A 25439-nucleotide genomic window follows, 5' to 3' on the forward strand; every position below is an offset into this window, starting at 1 on the left:
CCAAGAGAAAAAGGTAAGAAGACTGGGGAACCAGCTTCTGTACAGCAAAACATTCAGGACCCCTCTCCACAGGGAGAGGATTTGGATACCCCTGAGGGAACGGAGTCTATGGAGCTTGACCCTTACCAGCTTGAACTCTTGGGCCCAGGGGGACCCTCTAGGGAAGAGCTGTGCCAGGGTCAGCGAGACTGTCCCACTCTTGAAAGCCTGAGGCACCAAGCTGTTTCAGAAGCAAAGGGAGATGTCTGTGGTACCCACAGAGCTTTTTGGGAAGAGGGATTACTGTATGCTGAGGCAAGAAACCCCACTCCTGGAGCCACCAGGAGGGTAGTAGTGCCACAGAAATACAGTGAGTTCCTCCTAACTTTGGCTCATGACATCTCCCTAGCTGGACATCTGGGGCAATCCAAAACTTGGGAAAGGCTAGTGAGTCACTTTTACTGGCCCTAGATGCACCAAAAGGTGAAGGAGTTTGTCAGCTCCTGTGTTACCTGTCAAGCCAATGGCGAGACAGGTGGCCACCGAAAGGCCCCCCTCATCCCACTACCAGTGGTGGGGGTACCTTTGAAAGGGTAGGAGTGGACATTGTGGGTCCACTTGAACCTCCCACAGCCTCAGGGAACAAATGTATTCTAGTAGTAGTGGATCATGCTACTAGGTACCCTGAAACAATTCCACTTAGGACTACTACAGCTCCTGAAGTAGCCAAGGCCCTCCTGGGTGTCTTCACCAGGGTAGGGTTTCCTAAGGAGGTGGTTTCAGACAGAGGTTCCAACTTCATGTCTGCTTACCTGACACACATGTGGAAGGAGTGTGGAGTGCAGTACAAGTTTACTACACCCTACCATCCACAAACAAATGGCCTTGTTGAGAGATTCAACAAGACATTGAAAGGTATGATCATGGGTCTCCCTGAAAAACTCAAAAGGAGATGGGATGTCCTGTTACCATGCCTGCTTTTTGCTTACAGGGAAGTACCACAGAAGGGAGTAGGTTTCTCACCCTTTGAACTTCTGTTTGGTCATCCTGTAAGGGGACCACATTGTCTTGTAAAAGAGGGCTGGGAGAGGCCTCTTCAAGAGCCCAAACAAGACATTGTGGACTATGTGCTTGGCCTAAGGTCCAGAATGGCTGAGTACATGGATAACGCATCCAAGAACCTTGAGCTCCAGAAGCACTGGTATGACCAAAAAGCTGCACTGGTTGAATTTCAACCTGGGCAACAGGTATGGGTTTTGGAGCCAGTGGCACCAAGGGCCCTCCAAGATAAATGGAGTGGCCCTTACTCTATCCTAGAAAGAAAGAGTGAGGTCACCTATTTAGTTGACCTGGGCACTAGCAGGACATCCAAAAGGGTCATCCATGTGAACCGCCTTAAACTCTACAATGACAGGGCTGACATCACCATGCTGATGGTGACTGATGAGGAACAGGAAGCAGAGAGTGAACCTCTCCCTAACCTCTCCTACAGCCCACAAGATGGGTCAGTAGATGGTGTGATCTTTTCAGACATCCTCTCTGCCCAACAGCAGACTGACTGCAAGCAAGTCCTGCAACAGTATGCTAGCCTCTTTTCCCTGACCCCTGGTCTGACAAACTGGTGTACCCATGATGTGGACACTGGTGACAGTGCACCTGTCAAAAACAAAATCTATCGACAGTCAGACCAAATCAAGGAAAGCATCAAAGCTAAGGTCAGCAAGATGCTGGAGTTAGGGGTCATTGAACCCTCTGAGAGCCTCGGGGCTAGCCCAGTGGTTCTGGTCCCCAAACCTCATCAACAAGGTGAAAAGAGAGAGATGAGGTTCTGTGTGGACTATATAGGGCTCAACTCAGTCACCAAGACAGATGATCACCATATTCCAAGAGCAGATGAGCTGATAGATAAATTAGGGGCAGCCCAATTCCTCAGTACCTTTGACTTAACTGCAGGGTACTGGCAGATTGGCATGGCCCCAGGAGCAAAAGCGAAGACAGCATTCTCCACCCCTGATGGGCATTATCAGTTTACTGTAATGCCCTTTGGGCTAAAGAATGCCCCTGCCACCTTCCAGAGGTTGGTGAACCATGTCCTGGCTGGGCTGGAGTCCTTTAGTGCAGCTTATCTTGATGATATTGCTGTCTTTAGCTCCACCTGGCAGGATCACCTGATCCACCTTGGGAAGGTTTTAGAGTCTCTGCAAAATGCAGGTCTCACTATCAAGGCATCCAAATGCCAGATAAGGCAGGGCACTGTGGTGTACTTGGGCCACCTTGTAGGTGGAGGCCAAGTACAACCCTTACAACCCAAGATCGAGGCCATCGTGGACTGGATAGCTCCAACAACCCAGACCCAAGTCAGGGCATTCCTTGGCCTGACTGGGTACTACAGGAGGTTTGTGAAGGGATATGGGTCCAATGTGACTCCCCTCACAGAACTCACCTCCAAGAAGATGCCCAAGAAGGTTAACTGGACAGTTAGTTGCCAAAAGGCTTTTGACACCCTGAAAGAAGCAATGTGCTCAGCACCAATTCTAAAAGCTCCAGATTATGCCAAGCAGTTCATAGTGCAGACTGATGCCTCTGAGCTAGGGATAGGAGCGGTCCTATCCCAGACCAATGATGAAGGCCAAGACCAACCTGTTGCTTTTATAAGCAGGAGGCTACTCCCCAGAGAGCAGCGTTGGAGTGCCATTGAGAGGGAGGCCTTTGCTGTGGTTTGGTCCCTGAAGAAGTTGAGGCCATGCTTGTTTGGTATTCACTTCCTGGTTCAAACTGACCACAGACCTCTGAGATGGCTAATGCAGATGAAAGGGGAAAATTCAAAACTACTAAGGTGGTCCATCTCCCTACAGGGAATGGACTTTGAAGTGGAACACAGACCAGGGACTGCCCATGCCAATGCAGATGGACTTTCCAGGTTCTTCCACTTAGACAATGAAGACTCAATAGGGCAAGGTTAAACTCATCACCTTTCGTTTGGCGGGGGGGGGGGGGGGGAGTTGTGTGAGAAAGTGCCATCTTTCTTGCATGGTATACCCCCTCTTTTTGCTGAATTGCGGAATGTACTTTGACTCCTGCCAATCAGGTGCCCAGGGTCTATGTTCCTTCCCTAAAAACACAAATTGGCAAACCCTGGCCACATGTCATCCCCTGGTAAATGGTACCCTAGGTACCCAGGGCCTTGTGACCAGGGAAGGCCTCTAAGGGCTGCAGCACTCATTGTGCCACCCTTAGAGGCCCTGTACCCTTACACACACACTGTCCTTGCAGGCTGGGTGTCTGGGTGCAAGACAAAACAAAGTAGACATGGCACACATCCCTGTGTGCCATGCCCATCACCTACACTGCCATGGCATACATCAGCCACCCCTCTAGCTGGGTGCCTTATACCAATGGTGTGGGCACAAGAGCAGGAGCCCTGTGCCTCTACAGTACCCAGGTCCATTCCTGGGCACTGTAAGTGCAGTGCTGCCAATTAAGAGTACATGGTGCTGAGAGCTCGTCAAACACGAACTCCACAGCACCATAATGGCAACACTGAAGACTGAGAAGTTTGGTATCAAACTTCTCAGCACATTAAACCCACACTGATGCCAGTGTGGGATTTAATGTACCAAGCACCCCAGAGGGCATCTAAGAGATGCCCCCTAAAACCTAACCTACAATCCACGTCTGTTCTGAGGCTGCATAGGCTGCCACACAGCAGGCATGTTGCTGGACCCCTGGGTAGGAGAGCCCCTGCTCTCCTGGGCCTGCGACAATGCACATCCTGGGCGAGGTGCTAAATCTCCTCCCCCAGGATGGGCAGGGGGAAGCTTCAAAGGCATGCAGCCTCTGTAAGCTTTCCCAGGCCACTGCAACCCCCCACTCTGGCGGGAAGCTTGGCCGGAAACCCCCAAAATAAGACAGGGGATGTGCCAGCCTGCCAACCCCACCCCTCAGGTGGGGGAGGCGAGGTGAAGCACATCTCCGGGCTCTCGCCATCTTGAAGATGGGAAGCTCTACCCTATCAGACTAGGCTACTGCCCCCCTCCCACAGGAGAGAGGCAGGATAGGGGGTGTACCCACCTCAGGACAGGGACCCATTGGTCCCTGCCCTTCACCTACCTGTAACGCCCCTAAATCTAGTATTTAGGGGCACCCTGAACTTTCCTTGCCCAGATTTCAGATTCCAAAATCCGAAGAAGAGCTAGAAGAAAGAAGACCCACCCTGCAGCTGCTAAGAAGCGGAAGACACCAACTGCTTTGGCCCCAGCCCTACCGGCCTGTAGACCCTCGAACCTGCTCCTGCTCCAACCTGGCATCTCTTGTGGCCAGCAACCTCACAAACCCAGGAGGACCTGGCTACCTCTTGATTCTAAACCCCTGGGACTCCCAGGAGTAGAGGCTCAACTCAAAATCTACTTCTAATCCCTGGTAGCAGCCCGGAACCGCGAACCCAGCACACTCTGCACCAGCCAAGCCTGGCCTGTGCCGGAGTGAACAAAGACCACAAGGACGACCCCACTGCGACTGTGACCCCGAATCCGGCACCCAAGGACCTCCCTCGACAATGCTGAAGAAGCCTGCAGCCTCAGAACAAGGTGCCCCCCCAACCGCGATCAACAGAGGGTAAGATTTCCAGACACCAAAAGGCACCCCTGCACCCGGTGCCCCCCTGGGCCCAATCCCGGGGTCCATACCTATCCTCCAACTACCCAACTTACCTCTCGAAGTGGTGGTGGCACCTGAAGAATCCTAGTCCCCGAGCTTGCAGCCTTCTTCTAAACCGGAGATTTCCCATTGAAATCAATTGAGCGCCCAAAGGCTCAAAAGCACCCTGCACCCAGCCGCCCGGGTGGCCCTGGCAGTGCAACCTCTACACCTATCTACTTCCCCACTTGCCATGAGTAAGTGACCAGGAGCCCAGCTCCCACAGCCGCGTGGCCTGCTAGTCAGCAGCCACCAACCAAGGCCCCCCTACCTCTCATAGGATAACATTGGGCCTAACTCTCTCTGCACCCGGCCGCCCTTGTGTCGCTGAGGGTGAACCAACTGTACCTACCTGACCCTGGGAGACCCCCGAGTCTATGCCCAGAACCTTAACTCTACCAGTCGAGTACTTACCTTTAAACCGATAACTCAATTTTCTCCATAGGGTAACATTGACTGGTTTTTCCTGAAATTTCTTCTAAGTGTGGACTTTTCAAAACTTAAAATATTCACCAAAGATCAGCAGAGTAATGAAAACGAAAATACTCACCTGCTCTTAGGTGAGCTCCCAGTGTTGGATCTTGGTGCCGGGCACTGACTCTGAAAAATACTTACAACTGTACTTACCAGTAACCCAATTTTCTCCCATAGGAAATCATTGACTGTTTTTCTGTGAAATTTCTTCTGTCAATTTCTGCAATCTTTAAATATTCTTTAAAAATCGTATAATATCTGAAAACGTAATTACTTACCTGTTTTGGCTAAAGGTCCCAGTACTGAGTCTAGGCACTCAGTACTGGATTACAAAAGTAACAAGAACATACTATACCTGCAACTTGACTTTTCTGCCATAGGAAATCATTGACTGTTTTCTATGAAATATTTTCTAAGTGTCAACTTTTAAAATAGCAAAATATTGTCTAAAAATCATCACAGTAATTAAGTCGACTTTTATCACTTGATTCCAAGTACTGACCCAGGACTGAATCTAGGATCCGTTCCTGGAATCTGTGGCAAATAACTTGAAACTTCCATTGAACTCAATGCATTATTGTGTTTAAAATAGTGTTGCCTATTGCAACCACTTGTAACTTTCTACAAAAGTCAATTGCATATTGCAAAATTATTTATAAAAAGCATCTCGTTCTGAGAAAGTATATTTTAATACCTATTGTTGGTTTTAAAATAAAACAAGCATATATTTTTTATATATAAACCATTGGCCTAGAGTTCAGTTATTGAGTGTGTGAGACCATTTGATGGCTGAGTGTGTGAAACAAATGCTTTACACTGTCCTCTGATACTGCCTTACTGCTCGACCAAGCTACCACTTTAGAGAGTAAGGTTATATCTAACTTTAGTCTCTGCCAAACCTCTGGGGACTGTGGACTCTGTACACCCTGTACCTATTTGGGAACAGTATAAGCAGAAGTATGTTAAGGATGTAGCATATAGCTGGTGGTAATTTTGGAGCACACTGTTGCAAATATGTTATTAACACATGGCGTGGAAGCGCACTGCCATTTACAGACAACACATGTTCTACTGATATGACCATTACAAACATAGTTTCACTGACAAAACTATACAGTGCACAAACAGTAATAGGGGAAAATCTACATCACCAAGTGTAATGATGTTTATCATATTAAAATCTTTGCTTCCATCAGACTTACAAAATGCGCTTTAATTACTAACTGCTGATATATTTTGACATTTTTACAGCTCATTTGCAAACATTCAAATTGTGCTGTGTGCTTGAAAAAAAATAAAAACGACATCCTACAGCTTCTCCTTTCACACTTCCAGCAAGATTGCCACATAAACCCTCTAACTTTACAGTCAGAGAAAGAAAAGTAAACACCAAGCTCCCTTTGAAAAGAATAAACAACAATTTGTCAGAAAGTAGAGCCTGGAATTTTACCTCGGTCTTTGAAAACACAGCAAATGTGACCAGATAAAATTTAAATTTGAAGGCCTCTTTAGGACTCATTTCACTTCCGAACTCCAGCATGGTTATTTTGAAGGTGCGTCAGCATCCCTACTCCACTTTTTCCAGTGCCAATGGCATTTATTTATTGATTGATTTTTGTGAAGAACGACACTCATCCTGAAGGGGCTATCACAGTGCTGTGGCAAGCCATGTAACAGGCAGAAGTACTGTGTAAGGCAGAAATAGAATGATCATTATTTTGGAAAAAGCCAAGTTTTGAGCTTCTTTTGAATCCAATATAGTCATTAGTGCAGCGGAAATCTTGAGGCAGTAAATTCCAGTGTGCTGTGACTAGATGGGTGAATGAACGGCATGCAGCTCTTGCTTTTTCACTTATCTAGTTTTAGCAAGGCCAGGAGTGGTGGATCTCAGACATCTTGTGGAGGTATAAAACTCCAATTTAGATCAGAGGACTACAGGACCAGTGTTGTGAAGGGCTTTATGTGCATGACACAGAAGTTTAAATGTAGCCCTCAGACAAATAGGTAGCCAAAGCAGGGTTTTAAGGCAAGTTGAATCCGAGCTGAACCTATCTTGGATGCATATATGTTGAGCAGTCATATTTGGAATCACCTGCAGGTGGGGAAAGATGGTCCGGCATTCTAAAGTAGAAGGCATTACCATAGTCTAATCTGCTTATCACAAGGGCTTGGACTATGGTTCCTATGCCAATCAACTGGAATCCAGCGGAAACATTTCTTAAGTTTCAACAAACCATAACATTTTCCACAGGTAGCTATAACCTGTTCATATGTTGTTAAAGACTCAATCAGGAACCCCAGATTTCTTACCACTTTTTTTCCTTTTGGGGCAAGTACCGATGGCTATGGCCACATGGGCGTGAAATTGAGGAAGAGGATCATTTAAGTTATGCAATTGGTAAAGAGCACTGACCAAAATAAACGAATTTGTAGACCGAACACTGTTCATCACAGACATTCTTGATGTCATGCAGAAAGATAGGAGGCAAGAAACCTTTTCAAAGAAATACAGTACATTTACTGGTTCCTGAACTAGCATACTAGGGAGAAGGATGTAAACACATGAACACTTATGGAGTGCCTCAAGAAAAAGAAAAGAGGTCCCAGAAAGCAAGCACTTATGGAAGAATCCAATGAGTCAGAGGTGGTAAACAAGGTATGCTCCACAGGAGGGACAAAGACATGATGGATGGCCTAAAACAAATAAAGCCTGTGGGGGTAGAGGAGCAGAGGAGGTGTGAAGCAATACAGAGTTTGGAGGGGAGCAAAGGATGAATTCTAGGCCATGGATGGGGGTGAGAATAAAATAAACCTGGGGTGCATAGGAGAAGGGAGCAACCAGGATCTCAAGGGGTAGGTGGTGGGTTAGGGTATTGAATGGGAAAAGCAACACACAGGGGAGACAGTGAGTGGTGGAGCAACACTGAGTGCATGGGGAGAACAGGTATTTGGGTGAGAAACAACACGAGTGAGAGCTCTGGAAAACACACGAACTCTCATTGAGTGCTTCCAGGCCCAAAAAAAAAGCAGTTACCTAAATTTTAGTAGTGAAGGGATAACAGTCAGCCAATCAAACGAAAGGTAAAGAGGCTATGCTCCTGGAAGACCAGGAAGGCAAACAATTGAATAAGAAGCAAGTAAATAAGAGGGACAATAAAGCCAACCATTGGTAAACAACAGGTGGGCACTAAGCCTACTGCAAGTTTTTGGTATGGCCCACAAGACGATTTTGCCTATAGACAGCAAAAAGCGGTCTTGTAGGAGAGACTTAAAGAACAAGTTACTTACCTTCGGTAACAATGTATCTGTAAGAAACATTAGTTAGTTAGATTCCTCACCTTAGAATATCCCCAGGCGTCAGACTGGATCCGGAAGATTTTTCGTCAGCAATACCCCTTGCGCGTCGCTAGGCGTCGTCTGCGGCTCCGCGTCCGTCGTCGGCGTCGTGCGCCGGAATGACGTCGGAGTACTTAGATGCCGCCCTCGCGCGCTGACGTCAGTTCTTGTACATAGCCTTCCGCGCCAGGAACGCAGAGCCATGCAAGATACCGACACTGGTGCCAAAAAATTCTAGGGCCCTGAAAGGGATAGCCTTAACCCTAGATGTCAGTTCGCAGAACGGGGAGGATGGGTGGGTCGGTGAGGAATCTAACTAACTAATGTTTCTTACAGAAACATCGTTACCAAAGGTAAGTAACTTTTTCATCTGAAAGAAACACGTTAGTTAGATTCCTCACCTTAGAATAGATACCCAAGCACTACCATCCCCGGTGGTGGGTCTGCGAACCAAGATCACACCAGAAAGTCCTGGAGGACAGAACGGCCAAAGAAGCCATCCCTCCGGACTTGGCTGTCTAGGCAATAATGCCTGGCAAACGTGTGTAGCGAAGCCCACGTAGCCGCCTGACAGATGTCCTGCAACGGGACTCCCCGTCCCAAAGCAGTAGTAGCCGCTGTAGCCTGAGTGGAATGGGCGCGCAGCCCAACAGGAGGGTCCTTTTTCGCCAAGGAGTAACAGATTTTGATGCACAAAACGACCCACCGGGAGATGGTCCGTTTGTGCATAGCTTTTCCCTTCTTAGCACCCACGTATCCAACGAAAAGTTGGTCGTCCACCCGGAACTGTTTTGTGCGGTCCAAATAAAAAGAGCGCACGCTTTGGGTCCAGACGGTGGAGCCTCTCTTCCTCTTTGGAAGGATGCGGAGGCGGAAAGAAGGTGGGCAAGGTGACAGACTGCCCAAGATGAAAGGGAGTCACCACTTTCGGTAGAAAAGAATGACGAGGCCGAAGGACAACCTTGTCCGGATGAACAGAGAGAAAAGGAGGCTTGGACGATAGAGCCTGGAGCTCACTCACCCGTCTAGCCGAGGTGATGGCTACCAGGAAAGCAGTCTTAAGCGTCAGAAGACGAAGAGGACAATTGTGAAGAGGCTCAAAGGGAGCGCACATCAGAAATGTGAGAACAAGATTCAAGTCCCACTGAGGCATTACGAAAGGAACAGGAGGGAACGTATGAGTAATGCCTTTAAGAAAGCGTTGAACCACAGGGGACTTGAAAAGAAAAGGCTGATCAGGAAGCCGTAAGAAGGCAGAGAGGGCAGCAAGATAACCTTTCAAGGTGCCCAGGGCAGAGCCCTGCCGGGCCAAAGAAAGAAGAAAGAGGAGTACCTCAGAAAGAGGGGCGGAAAGGGGATCCACAGCCTTTGCTGTGCACCATGCCACGAATTTGTTCCACCGGCAGGCGTATACCGTCTTTGTGGAGGGACGCCTGGCTGCCAGAATGATATCACAGACTACAGGAGGCAAGTCAAATGGCATCAACTGCCGCCGCTCAATCTCCACGCATGGAGGTGGAGGCTGGACAGGTTCGGGTGTAGGACCGTCCCCTGCTGCTGCGACAGAAGATCCTCCCGAAGGGGCAGACGTATCGGAGGATCGGTCAACATACTGAGTAGCTCGGGATACCAGTACCTTCGTGCCCAATCCGGGGCCACCAAGATGACTTGGGCCCGGTCGTGCCTGATCTTCTTCAGCACTCTGGGCAGAAGTGGTATAGGCGGAAAGGCGTACAACCGACCGCAACTCCACTCGTGACAAAAAGCGTCGCCGAGCGAGTGCCGCCTTGGAAATTCCAACGCGCAGAACTGCTGACATTGCGCGTTCTCTTCAGTGGCGAATAGATCTAACCAAGGCTCTCCCACTGCTGAAAGAGACCTTGCGCCACTTCGGAGTTCAGACGCCATTCGTGATCCATCATGCACCGGCGGCTGAGTTAGTCTGCTCTGGCGTTCAGAGAGCCCACCAGATGTTGAACCACTAGGGTGATGCCCTTATGTTCCAGCCACGTCCAGAGGCGCAGAGCCTCCTGACAAAGGGTCCACGACCCCACCCCGTTTGTTGCAATACCACATGGCGGTGGTGTTGTCCGTGAACACCTGCACGACACTTCCCCTGACAGAGGGAAGGAAGGCTTTCAGTGCAAGTCGGATCGCTCTCAACTCCAACAGGTTGATGTGGAGGCGAGACTCCGCCGGAGACCAGAGGCCTCTGATCTCCGCCTCACCCATATGGCCACCCCATCCCAGGAGGGACGCATCCGTCACTACGACATGCTCCGGTTGGGGAAGGGAGAGGCTCTTGCCCGTGACCCAATCGCGGTCCGTGAGCCAAAACTGCAATTGCAGTGCAGTGCCCTCCGAGATCAAGACATGGTAGGACAGGTTGCCGTGATGCTGGGCCCACTGAAACTTCAGGTCCCACTGCAGAGCCCGCATGCGCCGCCTGGCGTGATGCACTAGTAGGATGCAGGAGGCCATCAGCCCCAGAAGCCGCAACACTAGCCTGACCGAAACCCAGGATAGAGGCCGAAAGATGGGAATCAGGGCCTGAATATCCCGGACCCGCTGTTCCGGCGGATAGACCCGGAACTGCGCCGAATCGAGAACCGCTCCGATGAAGAGGAGCTTCTGAGAGGGAGTCAGGTGTGACTTCGGCACGTTGATGGAAAACCCCAGCAAATGCAGGAGATCCGCCGTAGTCTGGAGGTGGGAGACGACTGCCTGGGGCGAGCCCGCCTTCAACAACCAGTCGTCGAGATAGGGGAAGACTGGAACCCCTGATCTGCGCAGATGAGCTGCGACCACTGCCATCACTTTCGTGAAGAACCGAGGGGCACTGGTGAGGCCGAAGGGGAGTACGGTGAACTGAAAATGCTCCTGGCCCACCGTGAACCGCAGGTAACGCCGGTGGGCCGGCAGGACGGGGATGTGGAAATATGCGTCCTGCAAGTCCAACGCTACCATCCAGTCTCCAGGGTCGAGGGCCGCTAGAACCTGAGCCAAAGTCAACATTTTGAACCGTTCCTTCCGGAGGAAGGCATTGACGTTCCTGAGGTCCAAGATAGGGCGTAGGCCCCCTTTGCCCTTCTTGGGAACCAGAAAGTAGTGGGAATAACAACCACAACCTACTTCTAGGCTCGGAACGCGCTCAACGGCCAAGAGGGCCGAAACTTCCTCTCGCAGAAGATTCAAATGATCCTCCGAGATACGGTGGTGCTGCGGTGGCATGACTGGAGGGGTCGTCTCGAAGGGGAGGGAGTAGCCCCTTCGGACGATTTTCAGCACCCACCTGTCCGAAGTGATGGTACGCCAGTGGAGCAGGTGATGGCGAACTCTGCCGCCCACAGGCGAGGAATGGGCCGGAAAGCTCGGACTAGGAAGGCTTGGAGGCGGATGCTGCCGGGGTGGATGTGGGCTGACCGCGTCGTCCTCCAGAACCGCCTCGGCGGAAACCACGGCCGCGACCGCGCGCAGGTTGGTTCTGCGGCTGGTGGCTAGGCGGACGTGAGGAGGCACCCCTTCCTTGGCCACGAAAGGGGCGAAAGGCGGAAGTTTGCGACCGCGGGGCCGAGAGGCCCAAGGACTTGGCCGTAGCCCGGGAGTCCTTAAGGCGATTCAGCGCACTGTCCGCTTTCTCACCAAAAAGGCGAGTGCCATCAAAGGGCATGTCCATGAGAGTGCTCTGGACATCCCCCGAAAAAGACGTGGACCGCAGCCAGGCGTGACGTCTAAGCGCCACCGTGGTAGAAATCGCCCTACCCAGCGAGTCCGTAGTGTCAAGCCCACATCGGATTGCATGGCGTGCTGCATCCCTCCCATCGGCCAGAGCCTGGGTAAGTCGTGTCTGGGCCTCCTCCGGGCACAGGGGCAGCACGTCCTCCACCGTATCCCACAGAGAGTGGGAATAACGGTCCAAAAGACAGGCGGTGTTCAAGGACCGCAGACCCAAACTAAGGGAGGAGAACAGCTTTTTGCCAAACTGTTCCAGTCTCTTGGAATCCCGGTCCGGCGGAGCGGTCGGGATGGAGGATTGGGAGGTAGAAGCCTGGATAACCAGGCTCTCCGGGGTGGGGTGTTGGGACAGAAAACTGGGGTCGCCCGGAGCAGGGCGGTGGCGCCTGGCGACGTTCCTGTCCACAGGAGGAACTGTGGAGGGCTTGGACCAGGTGCCCTGCAGAACGTCAATGAGGGCCTCATTGAATTGCAGCAGAGGCTCAGTGGAGCTTGCTGCAGACTGAAGCACCTCAGTGAGGACGTTAGTCCTCACAGCCACGGCAGGCAGCTCGAGCCCAAGGGCTGCGGCCGCCTTGCGCAGCACTACAGAGAAAGCAGCACCCTCCTCCGAAGCCACAGTCGGAGGAGAGATGAATCCAGTGTCTGGTGAGGTATCCAGACCACTGGCCTCCCCCAGTTCATCTGCCCAGTCCTGTGACAGCTGAGCCTGAACGGCCATAGGATCCTCGGACCCCTCCCATTCGCCCCGTCATCCGATTCCTGGTAAACAGGAGGAAGGAGCGGAGCCGGACGATAGACATAATGTGTCTCTAACGGCGCCGTACGCGGCGTCCATCGACGCCGCAACGGCGCCGGATCCGGAGCGGGGCTGAACTGGGGCTCGACGCCGAGCAGAGCCGGCGTTGGAAGGTGGAACCGGTGTCGACGCCGGCGGAGGAGGCGTGACGAGGTCGACCGGCGTCGGCGGGGACGAGTCCCTCGGGAACCTGCGGCGTCGTGGCTGGAGCCGGGGCCGCCGGCACGCAAGGTTGCCCAGTCGGGTCCGCGGGGCCCGAAGGCGCGCCAGCGGGCGTCGACGGCGGAGCCAGGCTCCTCATGGCCGAGAGGAAGGCACTGACTTCCGCCGGCGTCGCGTCAGTCCCAGGGACCGGCGGGTATGAGGACTTGCGCGGCGCCTGCGGCTCCGCTGGAGCCGCGGGGGTGGAACCACCCTGACCCTCGGCCGAGTCGCGCGACCGGCGAGGGGAGTCCGAAGAGCGGTGTCGCCTCTTGGACTTCTTGGAGTGCTTCGACTTACCCGAAGACTTGGAGCCAGACGAGCGATGATGACGTCGGCTGCGGCTCCGCGACCGATCCTTGGACCTCCTCCTGGACTGGGATCGAGAGGGGCGCGGAGCCGAGTGGCGAATCTCGAGGAGCTTACGGGATCGCTCCCGTCTAGCCTTCGAGGTCAGGGCCTTGCAATCCGAACACGACTCCGCGTCGTGGTCGAGGCCCAAACAGTAAAGGCACCGGCGGTGATGATCCGTAACCGACATCAAGCGGTTACAGTCAGCACAGGCTTTGAAACCAGGCATCCTACCGGCACCGGAGTCGAGACAAGATCAAAAAGGATCAAAAAAACTTAGTCAAAAAAGACTAAAAGGGGTAGCTCTCCCGGATCTGCGCTTACTGGCGCGGAAAAAAGAAGAACTGACGTCAGCGCGCGAGGGCGGCGTCGAAGTACTCCGACGACGTCATTCCGGCGACGGACGCGGAGCCGCAGACGACGCCTAGCGACGCGCAAGGGGTATTGCTGACGAAAAATCTTCCGGATCCAGTCTGACGCCTGGGGATATTCTAAGGTAAGGAATCTAACTAACGTGTTTCTTTCAGATCATACATGCCACAAATTAACAGCAAAGAAAAAGATTGCAGAACTAGCAAGATCTCTGAATGAACGAGTTAATATTTCCTGCTGTCAGACCATATTACTGAGAAATTCCTGTCGTGTATTCCCAGTGTTTTTCAAATTGGTGGAATTCAGTGTTTATTAGTGGTTGCAGATACAGATGAAAGAATAAATTAATGACAAGAATTTTAAGTTTACACACACAATTTTGTGGCACACACTTCACTGTCTGTACCATTTTAGGTGTGTATTGTATCCTCCATAGGACGCCATTAGTTCCTTAAAGCCATTAGATAAGTGTGAAACAGAAGGGACATGTAATTGTATCTTGGTTTCACTAACCAGGTTTGGGTTCCCCAAGGAGGCTAGTCTGCAATCTCCCTAACTCGCTCTGGACAGACCAGTGAGGGACCAGAACCCTTGCTCACTATTCTGCAATGTATTGAATAGCACCGGTCCTTTGAGGGAGTTTAAGGGCACTTGGTGAGCAGGTTTCTCCTAACTTATCCAGGCCCATTCTACTTTTAAGTCAATTGAAAAGGAATAGGAATAGATTGGTTTAATTGTTATGTTAATGGGTGACTTGTATAGCGCACGGCTACTCCAAGGAGTGTCCCGGCGCTTTCTGACCCATTACTGAGAAAAGAAAAAAGAGAACAGAAACATAACAGAATTACTGATTAAAAAGCCAGGTTTTCAAGGCCTTTCTAAAGGCAAACAGGTTGGGAATAAGACGGAGATCAACAGGAAGGGAGTTCCATAGTTTGGGAGCGAGATATTTAAAGGAACGTCCACCAATTCTGACTTTCCTAATGGGAGGCACCATTGCCAGGCCAAGATTTTCCGACCGGAGAGATCTGGAGGGTTTGTAAAAAGAAAGCCGTTTCTGAATGTAGGAGGCCCCCACCAAATGGAGTGCCTTATGGGCCAGTGTAAGAGCTTTGAATGTGATTCGCTTCTTGATCGGAAGCCAGTGAAGGGAGGAAAGCAACTCAGATGATCTGGCTTGCCGGGGTAGGCCGAAGATGGCTCTTGCCGCTGAATTATGTACAAACTGGAGTTTATGCAAGAGATAGTCCGGCAAACCCAGGTAGAGGACATTCGAATAATCAAGCCTGGAACAGATCAGAGCTTGTACTGTCAGCTTCCTGTGGGCTAAAGGGAGCAAAGGAAGGAATTTACGCATCATTTTAAGTAGACCAAAACAGGTACCCGTGAGACCTGTGATCTGTGTTTTCAGAGCTAGGGTGTTATCGATTTTGACCCCAAGGTTTTTAGCGACCAAAGAGGAAGAGGAAGGGGGGGACATGCAAACCGGCCACCATTCCTGCCAGGGCGGTTCTGCCTGACAGCCGAAGAAGAGCACCTCGGATTTATCAGGGTTGCACTTAAGGCTGCTCCGCTGAAACCAGTTGAAGACAGCCCCAAGGCAGCCACGGATGCTCTCCCCGTCAAACTCCATGCCCTTCTTGCAGGTGAAGAGGAGCTGGGTGTCGTCAGCGTATGATATGATCTGGGCACCCATCGACTCCGCCAGTATCGCCAATGGAGTCATGAAGATGTTAAAAAGGGTCGGGCTCAGCACCGATCCTTGAGGGACTCCGACATTCATAGGCGGCACCTCGGCGGAGTACGGGGGGGCCCAGACCACTTGTCGACGACCCGCTAGGTAAGATCTCAGCCAGCTCAACACCGTCCCTCTGAGACCGATCTCGTGAAGTCTTCTCAAGAGGGCCTCATGCGGGACGGTGTCGAAGGCCGCCGACAGATCCAACATCACCAGCATTGCTCTTCCTCCTGAGTCGAGAACTTCCTTAATGGCTTCATTAACTTCCAAAAGAGCGGTCTCCGTGCTCAAGTTGGAGCGGAAGCCAGATTGGGTAGAGTGGAGTAACCCATGGTCTTCAAGGAAGGAAGAAAGCACAGAGTGGACGTGCTTCTCGACGATCTTAGCCAAGCTGGGCAGGAGAGAAATGGGCCTATAGTTAGCATGTATCTCTGGGTCAAGGCCTGTTTTTTTAAGAAGGGGAACGACCATTGCCTTCTTCCAGGCTGGCGGAACAGTGCCGCTGGACAAAGATAGGTTCAAAACAGGAAAGATTAAGGAATTCAGAATCTTGGCAGTCCTGGCTAAAAAGCTCGCCGGGCATGGATCGAGCGGAGAGCCAGATTTAATCCTGAGTAAAAGATCCAGAGAATTAGATTCCAATAAAGGAGGAAACTCCGATAAAATGGGGCAAGAATCAGGAGGTAAAGTCATCAAGATGGAGTCATGCACTGAAGCACTTGGGGCAGCTGGTGGAAAAGATTCTTGAATCAATTTGATTTTCGTATTAAAGAAAGTGGCCAGCTCCTTCACCCAAGATTCGGAGAACTTATGCTGGACTATGCTAGATTTAGGAGAGATAAACTCTTTAACAATGGTAAAAATTTCTTTACTGGAATTTGAAGCAGACTCAATTCTATTTGCAAAATAGTTCTTTTTGGCCTCAAGAATGTCAGAGTGGTAAGATTTAATAGAAAGTTTATAGGCAGACTTAGCTTCTTGGTCATATTGCTTCCGCCAGAGTCTTTCGGCTAACTTACAGTTACGCCGTGCCAGAGCAAGTGACTTAGAGAACCAAGGAGCCGAACTGCGCTTGACAGATGAAAAGGGGGTAGAAAGAGGAGCAAGATCATCAAGCCTTCCAACTAACCATTCCTGGAAAGTTTCAAGGTCCCTCTCCAGATGGCCGGATAGGATACAGGGATATTCGTGAAGCGCTAGAGCAAGATTCTCAAGGGTGATTTTATGCAAAGGTCGTCTGGGGTGCCTAAGGTGGTCTGGGTTAGTATAAGATGTTTTACTTCTGCCCTGAATTAAAAAACTAATCAAAGAATGGTCGGACCAGAGAACAGGGGTGGGACGGGACATAATAAGGGGAAAGGTGGAGAACACTTGGTCAAGCGTGTGGCCCTTATCATGAGTCGCACTTGAGATGTAAGGAGTTAGACCAAGAGGAACAGTGATGTCCTTGATTTTGACCGCTTCACTGTCCAACTCAACGTCCATATGGATGTTAAAGTCCCCTAACATTATGCAGTTTTCCACCTTCAAGCAAAGAGCAGTAATAACAGATTGAAGGTCGTCAAAGAAGGAACCCCGCAGCCCCGGAGGTCGGTAGACCAAAAGCCCAGAAAAAGATTGATGCGGGGAGAGTGCAATGGAAAAGGCGAGGGATTCGCAGCCAGAAATAGGCTGAGATGGGATAATTGTGCAGGCAAAAGATCTAAGAACTGCAAGTGCAACCCCACCACCTTTACCCACTGTCCTATCCTGTCTGTAAACAATATACTCTGGCGGAAAGGCTGCCGCGATGTCAGGATTAGACGACTCACAGAGCCATGTTTCTGTGAGCAAAAGACAGAGTGGGTTCTCCGAGGTAAGTAACTCAAAGATGTCCAAAGCGTGCCTATGTAAAGAACGGGTGTTGAGCAATAAGCACTTAAACTGTTTGGGAGGGAGCGGACGGGAACCCTCAGAAGCCCGATATATGTTGGGATACCATCCACACCCTGGACAGCAGCATTTACCTTTGAATCGGCCGGGAAAGACATACCGACAGGTAGCGGTATTAAGGTTAAGTGAGAGTAGATCCGCTGCAGAGTAGGAAAGCCTATGGCCAGAGCCTGCCGCCGCGCCGTCCGCTGCCGTATCGCGGACGGGCGCAGACGGGCAGGACTCTGGCACGACTCCGGCGCAGATCCGGCGCGCCCGCTGATCGCGTCCGCTGCGCGGAGTCATCCCTGCCCGTTTTTATAGTGCTCTCAATGGCGTCCCCAACCCAGCCCAACCCAAGATGGCCGCCAAAAACTGGCGCCCGGTGCTCTCAGCCGAGAGCAGGACCGGCACAGCAGGACAGGTAAGAGTAGACTTCTGGGTGCTGCTAGGCGCTGGGGGGGGTCTCAGCACACCTCTAAGATCAGGTGTGGGGCAAAAACGAGTACCAATACAAACGCAATAAAAACGAGTTACAAGTGATTTAAAAACACAGGGACAGACAGGAGACCTCCCGGCTTCCGCCTCAGGAGGGAAAAAGGTGCGTGCAGTGTCAGAATAGGAGTCGTGTACTACAGAGGTATCAGCTGCACTACTAGTTCAGAATCAGGCAGGGGGTAAAAGCCTCTCTTTATGCAAGAAGTGAAGCCAGAAAGTCACTTTTTCCAGAAGCAGAGCACCAGCATGTTTTAATCTGCGGAGAGTAGATGTGGATTACAATCCGCAAGAAGGCAAGCAGATCTGGAGACGGAAACCGAACAAAGGGCTGGGAGAAATCAATAGTAATAACAAAATAAGTTCAGTTTCCATCACAAATGCATGCACAATCCAAACACCATAAAGTCACTAAAAACAGGGGGTCAGTTAGCGAGAAGGTGGTTCTATTCAATGGGGCGGGAATGTAATTAGCCAACAGAGCATTGATTCAATAACTCTCAGGTGCCCCTCATTTTAAGTCCTAAAACAAGCAGATTAGAGATATGAACCAACACAATAATCATCCTGACAATCCCATTTTAATAAAAGAGGGACATTTCAATGCAATATGACCCTGAATTTATATGACATGTTGGTGCTATGCATTTCAGCATTAAAGACAAGTACCAGGAGCACTGGGCTCTGTATGTATGCATCGGACCTATTTTTTTGACAGACGAGCTGCTCGGGCAGGAGATTAGATTTAGAGGGCTTGGGACTTATCTGGAAATTATAGAGCTTTATTTCATGGAAAGGAGGGCTTTCTAGCCCAGGAAGGATGGGGCGGACCAATAAACCACACACCACAATACTGAGATGAAAACTGTGCACACACACACACTAGCAACTATGCTGCTGAGAGGCCACAAGTTATAGTAAGGAGTAGTTTCTTTTCTGTAACTCCAGTTCTGTAGTAGGGGTATCTCTGTGATAGTCATAATCTAGTGAATAGTCCCGCCCATGTGCGTGGACCCCGGAGCAATAAAAAATAATCTCTTAAGGTGACAAATCATGCAGACCTGCATACACCTTTAAGAGAGAATTTAATTTAAAGACAGATAATGCAGCCTATACCCACAGGCTACACTGTCCAGTACTTCAACTAGAATTCCACCAAAATCCACAAACAGCACTGCCTGCCCAGCTTTTCTCCACAAAGGAAAAAACCCTGCCTCTATCAGCAAAAGCCTCTGGAATGATAGAGAGGAAGGAATGGACAGACAAGCCCCATAGGCTGCCATTATGTGGCTGAGAACAGGATACTGTGCCTTTAAGAACACTTTCCAGAACTTTCTCAGTATCCCAGAATGCACAGCAGGTCCCTCTTACTTTCAGTTCTTTTTGAAGGTGTAGCACGCCAGACCTGTAGCATTCCTCACAAGAATAATTAACTCTCCACCGGGGAGGAGGGCGGGCGCTTATGACTATCACAGAGATACCCCTACTACAGAACTGGAGTTACAGAAAAGAAACTACTCCTTCTGTAGTAGGGGATCTCTGTGTATAGTCATAATCTAGTGAATAGAATGGCAAGCCCATCCCCACACAAACAAGGCGGTGGAGACGATATCAGACAATACCACTACTGCGCGAATAGATTTCGCAGCGAAGCCTGCCCAACCTGAGCATCAGCCCTGGCATCCGAGTCCAGACAATAATGCGCAGCAAAGGTATGGACCGACTTCCAAGTGGCCGCCTTGCAGATTTCTGCAATCAGAACATTACGCAGCAAAGCAGTCGTAGCAGCTTTGCCCCTGGTGGAATGAGCCTTAGGTTTACCCCCTAAGGTCTTATTAGCCTTTTGATAACACAATTGTATGCAGGACACAATCCACCGAGAGATGGACTGCTTCGAGGTCGCGAGACCGGTCCTGACTGATCCATAATTAATAAACAATTGGTCTGACCTACGAATAGCCTTGGTCTTATCAAGGTAAAACTTCAACACCCTCCGAACATCCAGGGAATGGAGAGACCTTTCCGCTGGCGAAGAGGGATTCTGAAAGAACGTAGGTAAAGTTATGGTCTGGTTGACATGAAAATCAGAGATAACATTAGGAAGAAATTTAGGGTGAGTACGCATAACAACCTTAGCAGCATGAAATACAGTATAAGGTTCTTGACAACATAATGCCTGAAGTTCACTCACCCTGCGGGCCGATGTAATGGCCACTAGGAACGCCGCCTTCCAGGATAGGTGCTGCAAGGAAGCCTTGTGAAGGGGTTCAAAAGGCTCCTTCATCAGTCTGGACAGCACCACATTCAATTCCCATGAAGGCGACGGAAGTCTGACAGGCGGAAACACTTTCTTCAAGCCTTTCAAGAAATCCTTGACCACAGGGATCTGAAAGAAGGAAGTCTGTGAAGGGCATTTCCTGTAAGCAGTAAAAGCAGCCAGATGAACCTTAATGTAATGGAAATTAAGGCCGGACTGCGCCAAATGTAAAAGATAAGGAAGGGTGACATGTCGTAGGGTCAAAGCTCTTGGACGTGCACCAGATACAGAACCTCTTCCACTTGTAGGCATAGGACGTCCTAGTGGAAGGCCGTTTAGACTCCTTCAGTATGTCCATACAATCGTCTGGTAGATTCAAATGGCCATATTGCACTATCTCAGGAGCCATGCCGCCAAACTCAAAGACGAGAGGTTGGGGTGCACCATCTGCCCCCGACCTTCGTGAGAAGGTCTGGCCTGCACGGCAGCCGTATGTGAGGAAGGAGCGACCGGTGAAGTAGGTCCGTGAACCACCACTGTCTGGGCCATTTCGGAGCAATCAGGATCATCCGAGCCCCTGACTGGGACAGTTTGATGAGCACCGCCGGAATCAGGGGAATGGGTGGAAAAGCGTACAGAAAGCTGTTCGACCAGTCGATCCATAGCGCATTCCCCAGCGTCCCCCGCTGGTAGTACCTGGATGCGAAGTCTCGGCATTTGCTGTTTTTGGCGGTGGAGAACAGATCTTCGTCTGGAGTCCCCCACCTTGCGAAGACTTCTCCTAGTACTTCGTCGTTTATGACCCACTCGTGGTTTTCCTGAATCAGTCTGCTCAGTGCGTCCGCCTGAGCATTCTGCACCCCTGGCAGATGTGTGGCCGTAATAGTCAGTCCTCGGGCCAGAAGCCAGTGCCAGATCGCCTGCGCCTCCTGCGACAAGAGTGCGCGATCGCGACCCCCCCTGCTTGTTGAGGTAATACATACATCGACGTCGATCGTCTTCTCGATGTCGCTCGTCTTCTCGACGTCGATCGCCTTGACGTCGATCTGTGTGACGTCGATCGCCTCGACGGCGACCGTCGTCTCTTCGCCGACGGCGAGCGGCGCTCTCCCCTCGACGGCGAGCGCCGACGCCGGGCCTGATCTCGCCGCCGATGACTCGACGTCGACGGCGTCGTCGCAGAAGATGCCGATGTCGTCGACGGCGGCCTGTTCAGCTCCTTCGACGTCGAACGTCGAAGCCGCTTCTCCCCAGAGCCCTGGGGCGATGGCGAACAGACCGTAGTCATCCCCCTCGACGCTGCCGTCGACGCCCTTGACGTCGACGGGGAGTGGAGACGCTTGCTGGTCTTCCTGCCCCTGGGGAGCCCCCCAGAGGCCTCAGCATGGGCAGAATCAGCCCCTCCAGACCCACCTCGTGCCTTCAGCCTTCTGTCCTCCAGGACCTGGAGCCTGATCTTCATTCTCTCTCTCAGGGTCCTGGCTGAAAAAGAGCAGCAAATCTCACACTCCTCAGGCACGTGGAACTGGGGAAGGCAGACGATGCAGACCCTGTGTGGGTCTGATTTAGCCTTTTTCCTTCCACAATCAGGACACTTGTCGAACAAGCCAGTCATACTGACAACCCAGAAGGAAAGGACTTAACTAATACTTCTAAATCACTTGAAAAGTGACCAATAACCCTTGAAAAGGGAGAGCTCAATGCTCCAGGGTCCTGCTAGCAGGAGCCGGAAAAAAGAACTGAAAGTAAGAGGGACCTGCTGTGCATTCTGGGATACTGAGAAAGTTCTGGAAAGTTTTCTTAAAGGCACAGTATCCTGTTCTCAGCCACATAATCGAAGCCTATGGGGCTTGTCTGTCCATTCCTTCCTCTCTATCATTCCAGAGGCTTTTGCTGATAGAGGCAGGGTTTTTTCCTTTGTGGAGAAAAGCTGGGCAGGCAGTGCTGTTTGTGGATGTTGGTGGAATTCTAGTTGAAGTACTGGACAGTGTAGCCTGTGGGTATAGGCTGCATTTTCTGTCTTTAAATTAAATTCTCTCTTAAAGGTGTATGCAGGTCTGCATGATTTGTCACCTTAAGAGATTATTTTTTATTGCTCCGGGGTCCACGCACATGGGCGGGACTATTCACTAGATTATGACTATCACAGAGATACCCCTACTACAGAATCACACCTTCCATTCAGAACTCAGGTTGAGTGCAGTAATTCATCCAATGCCACCATGATGATCAGCAAAAGAATTATCCTCCTAACCCTTCACAAACAACCTCTCAGTCAGTTCTTAGCATCTTGTGGCTCCCTATGAATACAGTGTCTAATGCCAGCTACACAAGTGTGCTTCACTATTTAATATTTTAAATTATAAGACACTTGCCAGTCGTACAAGAAGGTATCCCTAAGATCTGCAAACAGATGAGGAACGGACAGAAGATGGGTATACGTTTTAAACACGAGCTGTACTATATAAACATCAATCTTATCAAGCTTTATGGTAACTATAATTAGATATTCACATATGTGACACTCCCAACAATGACATCTACACCTCCCACGGCTGCGTAACTAACTTATCTGTGACTTTTCCAGTGGCTCCATCCACAATTTCCAGGGTGTTGTCATTCTTGGACCAGTTGAGGCTGATTGTGCGACAGCTTGGATCACAGTGCGGAGAGGAGACCTGTGGACCAATGTAGACATGGATATGGTTGGAGAAGTAACCCCTGGACATCCGGATGTTCTCATATGGCTGCAGTCGGTCGTTAATGACCCTGCTCAGATTGTGGCTATCGACTTGCATGACACCTGCAGGTAAATGTAAAGAGGCTGTTAAAACCAGAATCTAGGTCTTTGGGGCATAGGGAAATTGATTGCACTGGCCAAAGTGCACACAAAACAAATACATTTATAATGCTAATACATCCAACAAGAGCAGAATTGTCCCTACCCGGAAACACAGGCGTTATTTCCATAATATAAATACCATTGCGCTCAACCTTCTAATGGTTCTACTGCTCAGAAACCATAAATTCAACGGAACAAATATATGTAAAAAGGGAGCGCCTAGGAAGGCCAAAAGAATTTTCTAATCCCTGATGAAGCCCCTGTTCTGGACGAAATGAATTGGCTGGGCTGCTGTTGGATTTTGTAAATAATAAGTTTGCTTTGAAATAATCATGCCTTGGCTCCTGCATTATAATGAAATATATGAGAAGAATCTCAGTGTTTGAATGATCGCTTCATCAAGCCAAATTTGGAATAATACTTGCTTGGCTTCCCAATACATATTTGTGCATTGGTTGGACCTGAAAGAAGAAGTTGCACGATTGGAATAAGAATTTGGATTGACATTGTATTGAGTTAATTTAATTAAAAAAATGTTTTTGGAACTTCCTAAGCACTCCCTTTTTAGGTATATATGTACATTTATAATGCATAAATTCACACTCTACAGTATGTAATGAACTCAAAAGGCTTCATAAGAGAACGTCCTCACTTGCAGCAACATCTTTAATTCGAGTTTTTTAAGCAATTTTCATTCAAAACATATGGTTCTAGTATTGAACTGTGGCCTGCAATCTAATATGTGCAGAGGCAGAATGATTCCCAAGGGTGTGCTCTATGCTGCTTTGTCTATTGATTTGGTAATCTCCTTTTGCACAGCAAATAAATCCTACTAGCGGAAGTTATAGGGATGGACAGATTAAAAGCAGCAGAAACTTGAGATTTAAAGGATGGCAAGAAGCGTACTCCTGGCAATAAACAAGTAGGCAAGCAGTCTCCAGTCCTCTAGTTTTCTCCTGTACCATTTAAAGAGGAGGAAGGGAGCAGATCAGATGGTGTCGCGTCCATGAGTTCTGTGATTGGATTAGTCATCAGGTAATGGCGAGGGCACAGAATAGGGGGAAAAACAGGCTGTTTGATTTAGTGTGAGTAGACCCCCTCTCAATCTGCAAAGGTGGTATGCTTATGCAAGACCACTATGCAAACAAAACTACTGGCTCTTGCACTTGGACCTAGTGATGCATTTCCTGGCTGCTGCTCCAATATCCACGTTATCAGAGGACCGAGCAGACACCATCACCATAGGAACCAAGGGGCAAGGCTGAAGCCACCAGGGTGCCTCCACCGTGGGCTATTCTGATCTTTCTAAGGCCTTGTAAGGCCCATGCCCACACATGAAGCAACACTCTTGTACTCTGATCGGGATGTCACTGTCGTGGCTGTTAAGTTCACCATGAACTCTTATCAAGATCAACGAGAACCCCACAATTTCCCCCAAGAACTGCACTTTACCAGCAATGGAAAGGAGGTTGTTTTCTGCTTCTCTAAGATGTCATGAGAGCCTGAATGCACACGTATGAGAATGAGAGATGTAAGCACATGTCAGAATATGGAAAGTTTATACACCAGAAACTTCTACGTCATGCGCCACACAGCGCCAGGGATGAATTAACTATGATATTGATTGGTGTGGCCCGTGCCTTAGGCACTAGAAAAGACTAACAGTAATTAGGGAAGTATTACAAGCACTTTCACCAACTTGAAAGTTTATCACATCTTTCCAAAACCTCTTTGGGAGAAGGTGGTCTCTGAACACAGGTGCGCGGAACTCTAATATGGTTGTCATTTTTTTGCTGTAACCTTTTGTTCTGATCGGAGGAGTATCTAGTGTATATTACGAGTCGGTTCCCATAACCTGTTTGCCTACATACCCCTACCAATGTAGTAAATTATAGACATGACTGCGAAACTATTTCAGATCAGCACCCTTTGTACCTCAAATTTAGTATCACCTTCCACAGACACCGGGGAGGGTGGGTGCATTACTTTTCTGACATTTGGACACAATTTTTGAGAGACAGAAGACTGGCTTTAACTTGGGTGTAGACAGTTTACTCCTGTAGCAACTTTACTATTTTTGATGAGATGCAGGCTGGTCTATTCGAGTTACGATTGCTTGTTTCCTCCCAGTAGGTTTGATACGTTTTAGGACAATCAGACGTTTCCCATTGAAAAATCGGACTCTGGCCATCTTTGCATCTGCAACAATTTTTTCTGCTGCCAGCAGAATGAAGTGCAACTAATGATGCAGTAG

At 49.7% G+C, this 25439-nt stretch overlaps 1 protein-coding gene across 5 annotated transcripts in view; it reads right to left on the reverse strand.

Moving 5' to 3' along the window:
- Positions 1-25439, reverse strand: part of LOC146797977 (adenosine deaminase domain-containing protein 2-like) — a 427814-nt gene that overhangs the window by 144051 nt on the left and 258324 nt on the right. For all 5 annotated transcript variants that reach the window (XM_085627831.1, XM_085627833.1, XM_085627832.1 and 2 more), the window contains one exon: positions 22912-23146. In XM_085627831.1, the coding sequence (XP_085483957.1) occupies positions 22912-23146 (235 nt within the window). The remainder of the gene's footprint in view (positions 1-22911; positions 23147-25439) is intronic.

This window comes from Triturus cristatus, chromosome 9 (assembly GCF_964204655.1).
Source record: "Triturus cristatus chromosome 9, aTriCri1.1, whole genome shotgun sequence".
NCBI classification, from domain to species: domain Eukaryota; kingdom Metazoa; phylum Chordata; class Amphibia; order Caudata; family Salamandridae; genus Triturus; species Triturus cristatus.